General features: G+C 40.1%; 1 protein-coding gene across 1 annotated transcript in view; it reads right to left on the bottom strand.

Annotated features, from left to right (window-relative positions):
• Window positions 1–7,731, bottom strand: part of EPCAM (epithelial cell adhesion molecule) — an 11,270-nt gene extending 3,539 nt beyond the window's left edge. The window contains exons 1-6 of the mRNA XM_032292189.1: window positions 7,626–7,731; window positions 7,147–7,387; window positions 5,698–5,763; window positions 4,364–4,427; window positions 2,440–2,541; window positions 909–1,112 (exon numbers count right to left, since the gene is read on the bottom strand). Coding sequence (XP_032148080.1) covers window positions 909–1,112; window positions 2,440–2,541; window positions 4,364–4,427; window positions 5,698–5,763; window positions 7,147–7,387; window positions 7,626–7,692 — 744 coding nt within the window. The 5' untranslated portion in view covers window positions 7,693–7,731. The remainder of the gene's footprint in view (window positions 1–908; window positions 1,113–2,439; window positions 2,542–4,363; window positions 4,428–5,697; window positions 5,764–7,146; window positions 7,388–7,625) is intronic.
• Window positions 7,732–7,737: the final 6 nt, after the last annotated feature.

The raw sequence follows: 7,737 nt of genomic DNA on the forward strand, positions 1-7,737 counted from the left end.
AAAAAAAAAAAAAAAAAAAAAAAAAAAAAAAAAAAAAAAATCAGTCAGTTGCTGTGGCTCACACCTGTAATCTCAGCGCTTTGGGAGGCTGAGGTGGGCGGATCATGAGGTCAGGGGTTCGAGACCAGCCTGGCCAACATGGTGAAACCCTGTTTCTACTAAAATTACAAAAATTAGTGGGGTATGGTGGCAGGAGCCTGTAATCCCAGCTACTCGAGAAACTAAGGCAGGAGAATCGCTTGAACCTGAGTGGCAGAGGTTGCAGTGAGCCAAGATTGCACCATTGCACTCCAGCCTGGGTGACAGAATGAGACTTTGTCTCAAAAAAAAACACATAGATGCACTGCCCAACTGTTTTCCTACTGCTATGCTTTGGACATGCCACCCTCTCACACAGCTAGGCAATATGGCCAGTGCTGGTGGAGTGAAATAGGAATTCAACTTTTGTTTTCTTCCAGATAGATAGCCAAACATGGTTGATTGAACTGGAAATATAAGTTCCCAAATACCCTCAAATCTATTTCTGAATTCTGTTGTGTAAGATTTTCTTTTTCTTTTTTTTTTTTTTTTTTTTTTTTGAGACAGGGTCCTAACTCTGTTGCCCAGGAGGGAGTGTTGTGGTGTGATCATGGCTCACTGCAGCCTTGAACTCCTGGGCTCAATTGACCCCTCCCACACAGCCTCCCTAGTAGATGGGACCACGGGTGCAAGCCATCACGTCTGGCTAATATTTGAATTTTTAGTACAGATGGGGTTTCACCATGTTACTTAGTCTGGTCTCAAACTCCTGGTCTCAAGTGATCCACCTGTCTCAGCCTCCCAAAGTGTAAGCCACCGCACCCAGCCATAATTTTTTTTTCTTGAAAAAAATACAACCTTAAATGAAATTTTACTTGTTCTGTACTCACCAGCACAACAATTCCAGCAACAATTGCTATCACTACAACCACAATAACAGCAATAACACCAGCTTTCAGACCCTGCATTGAGAATTCAGGTGCTTTTTCATCAACATAATAAATTAAAGTTTGACCAGGATCCAGATCCAGCTGTTCCCCGTTTACTCTCAGGTCCATTTTCTTAGAAGGATGAAACAAGGATTCACCTTTAACCTGAATTGAAAAAGAGAAAAGGAATTAAAAATACTTAAGAAAACCATGCATAGCCACATATAATTACATACAAATTGTATGCCAAAAGAACTGCTGCCAAGAATCTTTATGATTTTAGAGATAACAATCTAATCTATTGAAACTTTAAAAAAAAGCTGGCTGGGCGAGGTGGCTCATGCCTGCAATCGCAACACTTTGGGAGGCTGAGGCGGGCAGATCACCTGAGGTCGGGAGCTCAAGTCCAGCCTGATGAACATGGAGAACCCCATCTCTACTAAAAATACAAAATTAGCCAGGTGTGGTGGTGCATGCCTGTAATCCTAGCTACTCAGGAGGCTGAGGCAGGAGAATCGCCTTGAAATTGGGAGGCGGAGGTTGCGGTGAGCAGAGATCGATCGCACCATTGCACTCGAGCCTGGGCAACAAAAGCAAAACTCTGTCTCAAAAAAAAACACAACTGTTTATTCCAGGAACCCTTCAATATACATGAAAGTAGAAAGAGTAGTGCAATGATGCCTTGCACCCATCACCCCGATGCAGTGACATCAAAATATGGCCTCTTACTTCATCTTTTCTTCCTTTTATCCCTTCACCCCTGCCCAGATTATTTTGAAGAAATCTCATATTTCAGCAGAAAATACCTCACTATAATAAAGTGTAAACGAAATATTTTAATCATACTAGTTACATAGTCTTTTTAGATTCTTATTTGTGTAAATTATAAATATCATAGGGGAGCATATATGCACAAACTAACTACCAAGTAGATAATAAATAATAATAGAATTATAGGAAAGAGGGGAGATATTTTAGGCAGAACAATTTGATAAGAGGCGTAAATATACAAATAAGCAAGATGCATGTAAGTGACAGGGAGGACGAAATTAATGGCAGCAGAAAAACCACGTGGTCGATCTATAAGTGGAGAAAAAGGTGATGAAATATTTTTAATTTGGCCAGGTGCAGTGGCTCATGCCTGTAATCCCAGCACTTTGGGAGGCCAAGGTGGGTGGATCACTTGAGGTCAGGAGTTTGAAACCAGCTGGGCTAACATGGGGAAACCCCATCTCCACTAAAAATACGAAACAACTAGCTGGGTGTGGTGGCGCATGCCTGCAATTTCAGCTACTTGGGAGGCTGAGGCAGGAGAACTGCTTGAACCTGGGAGGTGGAGGTTGCAGTGAGTAGAGATCGTGCCACCGTACTCTAGCCTGGGCGACAGAGCAAGACTGTGTCTCAAAAAAAAAAAAAAAAATTTTTTTATTCATTGAAGCATGGTAGACTACATTTCTGAACACAGGAACAGAATAAAGAAGATTATACTCACATCTTTTTCAAAATAGTAAGCCACATCAGCTATGTCCACATCATTCTGAGTTTTTTGAGAAGAATTTTGAACCAGATCAATAGTGATAACATTATCCTCATACTGGGGAAAAAATTGAATACAAATTAATTCTAATATCAAAAACATATGAAAATAACATTATTTGAGAATCAGAATATTCAGTGTTTGATTTTCTGTAATCTACTTGCATCGCTGTTCCTTTCCATTAGTGGATAATTAAGTTTAGCACTAATCAAGAAATCTTTGGGAGGTCTCTAACTCTATCAAAGGAAAATAAGACAGCCATGCAACCAAACATAATTACAATGCACAATTTTTCCTAAGATAATCTTATCTTGAAAAGATTTTAAAACAAGCTATCAAAGTATTTTATTTGAATTAGAACTACTTTAAAACTAAAATACTAAAGAAATGCAATCTAAAATGCAGTATGCATTTACCATGTTGTTTTTAAAGAGCAAAAAAAGTATATTCTTTCTAAAGAGTCTTGAATAAATTCATACTGCCTTCAAAGAGTTCCATCACACTATTCAAGCTTCTTTTTTTTAAACCAGAGTTGAAAGAGTTAAGTAGGGGCTAACTGGTTAAGGATTAGTTCCTTAAAGCAGAGATGATGGGAGCTCCAATAACATCCTAAAGTAAATATGCACCAAAAGCATTACTTACCAAAAGTCATTTTGGTGCATATTTACTTTAGTATGTTACTAGAGCTCATCCACAGGGACAGCTTCTCCAGGGTAAGAAAATGCAAATGTTTGGCTGGGTGCAGTGGCTCACGCCTGTAATCCCAGCACTTTGGGAGGCTGAGATGGGTATATCAAGAGGTCAGGAGTTCAAGACCAGCCTGGCCAAGATGGTGAAACCCCATCTCTTAAAAAAAAAAAAAAAAAAAAAAGCAAATGTTTTAGGGATAGTAAGAGATACATTTTCTTTAGGGTTAAAACTAGGCTCTTTTTTTTGAGACAGTCTCGCTCGGTCACCCAGGCTAGAGTGCAGTGGCATGATCATCTTGGCTCACTACAACCTCCGCCTCCCAGGTTCAAGTGGTTCTCCTGTCTCAGCCTCCTGAGTAGCTGGGACTATAGGTGCATGCCACCATGCCTGGCTAATTTTTTGTATTTTTAGTAGAGACAGTGTTTCACTGTGTTAGTCAGGCTGGTCTCGATCTCCTGACCTCGTGATCTGTCTGCCTCAGCCTCCCAAAGTACTGGGATTACAGCTGTGAGCTACTGCACCTGGCCAAAACTAGGCTTTTCAAAGGCTATAGAAGGAAAACGATAACAACAGGCTAAGCGTGGTGGCTCATACCTGTAATCCCAACACTTTGGGAGGCTGAAGCAGGTAGATCACTTGAGGTCAGGAGTTTGAGACCAGCCTGGCCAACATAAGCAAAACCCTGACTATACTAAAAATACAAAAATTAGCTGGGCATGGTGGCATGTGCCTGTAGTCCCAGCTCCTAGGGAGGCTGAGGCATGAGAATCGCTTGAACCTGGGAGGCAGAGGTTACAGTGAGCTGCAATCTTGCCAGCCTCCTGAGTAGCGGGGACTACAGGCGCGCGCCACCATACCCAACTATTTTTTTTTGTATTTTTAGTAGACACGGGGGGTCACCAGGTTGGCCAGGATGGTCTCGATCTCTTTGACTTCGTGATCTGCCCGCCTTGGCCTCCCAAAGTGCTGGGATTACAGGCATGAGCCACTGCGCCTGGCCGAGACTGCCTTAAACAAACAAACAAAAAAACAATAACAGAAAGTTCACATTAAGTACCCAGGATTTGAAACTGTTGCTCCAGTAAGTGCATTTAACTACCACTAAAAGCACTGGCTGTCCTTTATATTCATATCATACTGTCTCACCAAGTTTCTGCTACAGCTTGAAACTTATTTAAAAAAATCATACCACAACATTTGTGATAAATTTTTCATCCAGGTGATAACGCGTTTTGATTGCCTCCCGAAGCGCACTGTAAATAATTTAAAATCTGTGTTTAAAAAAATGTTTGTACCACACAACAGTAAGAAGCACTACTCTTTTTTTTTTTTTTTTTTTTTTTTTTTTTTTTTTTACGCGGTGTTTCGTTTTTTTTTTCCCGGCTGGAGTGCAATGGCGCGATCTCGGCTCACTGCAACCTCCGCCTCCTGGGTTCAGGCAATTCTCCTGCCTCAGCCTCCTGAGTAGCTGGGATTACAGGCACGCGCCACCATGCCCAGCTAAGAAGCACTACTCTTTAAGCAGATAGCTCACAGTCTAGAATTGTCATTAAAGTTAAAATTGTTATGCCATTTTGCAACTATCATAATAATTGATTCAGGCTAGAACCATCCATTGATATTAAAACTAATGGGTGCCAGTTTAATTAGAAAAATAACATTTACTAAGTATTCAAGTATCTGCCCATAGATTATTTATGAATTACAAAGGGAGACTGGTAACTTCACAGTGGAAAAACCTGGTGGATACCACTTTACCCAAAGTTTACATTACTAGTAAAGGGACAAGCTGACATCATGGAACTCCTGGTGTCAAGTACTACATACGACACAAGATTGCTTAAGTAGTTTTCCTATCAGGGATGCATAACCTGTCCTTAGTTAAGAAAAACATCAGACAAATCAAAATTTGAGGGACCTTATATATAACAACTTGCCCACGCTCTTCAAAAATATCAAGTTCATGGAAGACAAAGAAAGGTCAAGACTGTTTCACATTAAAAGAGACTTAAGAGTCATGACAACTAAATATGACACATGATCTTGGATTGAGTCCTGAATCAGAGGGGGAAAATTACTACAAAAGACAATATTGGGAAAACAGGCACAATGTGATGTCATGTTAAATTTCCTAAATTTGATCATTGTAGTGGTTTATTTAAGAGAATGTCTTTTGTTCTTAGGAAAAGATACACTAAAGTACTTAAGGGTAAAAGGGCCTGGTGTTTACAGCTTGCTCTCATGTGCTTCTGGGAAAATATTTACACACGCATAGATACACTGATATAAAGTACACACGCATATTCATCCATACATACATATAAAAAAGGAAATGTGGCAAAATGTGAATGGTGAATCTGAGTGAAGTATATTACTGGAATCTCTGCTTGCGACTCTGTTTCAAGTAACTATTTTTCAGAAATATGAAAAAGCATTTAGGCTTGGTTTTTCTAATGGTGTAGGATGGAAGATTTGAGCTACCAATTGTGCAAGAATAATAATGATGCATTTAATTGTACTTACGCCTGCAAACTTTGAACATCGTAAGGTTTTTCTCTTGCTTTGTGTTTTAGTTCAATGATGATCCAGCTATAAAGTAAAAAGACAATGTCAGTTGACTATAACTCAGTGTTTTATACTATTTTCCTAATAAACTAATACTAAAATTCTTAAGTAGAGAATTGTAGAAAATAACAGAAAAATAATTTTTTTTTTTTTTTTTTTTTGAGACTGAGTTTCGCTCTTGTTGCCCAGGCTGGAGTGCAATGGCGCGATCTCGGCTCACCGCCACCTCCGCCTCCTGGGTTCAGGCAATTCTCCTGCCTCAGCCTCCTGAGTAGCTGGGATTACAGGCACGCGCCACCATGCCCAGCTGATTTTTTGTATTTTTAGTAGAGATGGGGTTTCACTATGTTGACCAGGATGGTCTCGATCTCTCGACCTCGTGATCCACCCGCCTCGGCCTCCCAAAGTGCTGGGATTACAGGCGTGAGCCACCGCGCCCAGCAGAAAAATAATTTATGAGTAGATATTCCTGTAATTTCTTCCCTTACACATCCTTCATAAAGGACACACCCAGCAGGGAACACCCTTTCTAATACTGACCCTCTGTTCTCTGGACACATACATAAGGTCACATAAAGTCAAGGTTTAGCTGGCAGTGTTGTACCCTGTTCAATTTTAAAGATGAAAAGCCATGAAGAGGATGGGTTTGGTGGCTCACACCTGTAACCCCAGCACCCAAGGGAGTATCAAGGCGGTTAGATTGCCTGAGGTCAGGAGTTTGAGACCAGCCTGGCCAACATGGTGAAACCCCATCTCTACCAAAATACAAAAATTATTGCGGTGTGGTGGCACACGACTGTAGTCCCAGCTACTTTGGAGGCTAAGACAGGAGAGTCGCTTGAACCCAGGAGGCAGAGGTTGCAGTGAGCTGAGATTGTGTCATTGTACTCCAGCCTGGGTGACAAGAGTGAAACTCCGTCTCAAAAAAAAAAAAAAAAAAAAAAAAAGCACAAAGAGAAAATTAACTTTAAGCTAGCCTGAGTGGGTTTCTGATCCTTTTCATTAAACAATCCCTAAAACAAGCATCTCTCACTTTTAAAACACAATGATCAAATACATAGGTTAAATTACAAACATTTAATAATAATGCAACTATGAAATACTGAATAATGTCAAGTAAAGATATAAAAGAAAATTGTACCTCACATGCGACCATTTATGTAAAAATAATAAAACAGATATATAACAAATTCATCAACTATCTCTAGAAGGTTATAGACTAATCGATGACATCAATTCCATGGAGGTCTACTGGGTAGCCAGAGGGACTGGAATGAGAGGGAAGCTTTTCAATAGACATTCTTCTCTTCTGAATTCTAAACCATGAAATCATATTACATATAAAAAAAATTTAATTAAATGAATCTGAACGGCATGAAAACAAGTAGTATAGGGAGCCCCACTCACAAGGTTCTCACTCGCTCGGAGCAGGTTATTTCAGTGTCCTTGTCTGTTCTTCTGACCCCAGCAGTGTTCACACACCAGCACGTGGAGGTGCCATTGCACTGCTTGGCCTTAAAGAGCCCGCTCTCATCACAGTCGGGGTCATAAAGCCCATCATTGTTCTGGAGAGCCCCTTCAGGTTTTGCTCTTCTCCCAAGTTTTGAGTTAGTAATTTCCGCCTTCATCACCAAACATTTGGAAGCCACTGAAAAAGAAACCTTAATGCCAAACTGAAAAATAACTGGTTTCATGATTACAGGGAAAAAAATATTTAACTCTAAAGCTCCAGGGCCAAAGATTCTTTGAAACTTACGTGTTCCCACACTTACTTTATAACATAATTCAGATTTGAGCCAATAAAACTCGTTCCAACGCAAGGCACATCAATTAAAAAAGTATTAAGTCAAAATAAAGCTTACAGGCAATAACGATATTTTACTCACACTTTGAGCAAATGATGGTATTTTGTGAACCAACTGAAGTACACTGGCATTGACCTTTGCTATTCATAACGCAGTTTACGGCCAGCTTGTAGTTTTCGCAGTGACATTCTAG

This window comes from Sapajus apella, unplaced genomic scaffold (assembly GCF_009761245.1).
Source record: "Sapajus apella isolate SASKATOON/1434 unplaced genomic scaffold, GSC_monkey_1.0 scaffold26, whole genome shotgun sequence".
NCBI classification, from domain to species: Eukaryota; Metazoa; Chordata; class Mammalia; order Primates; family Cebidae; genus Sapajus; species Sapajus apella.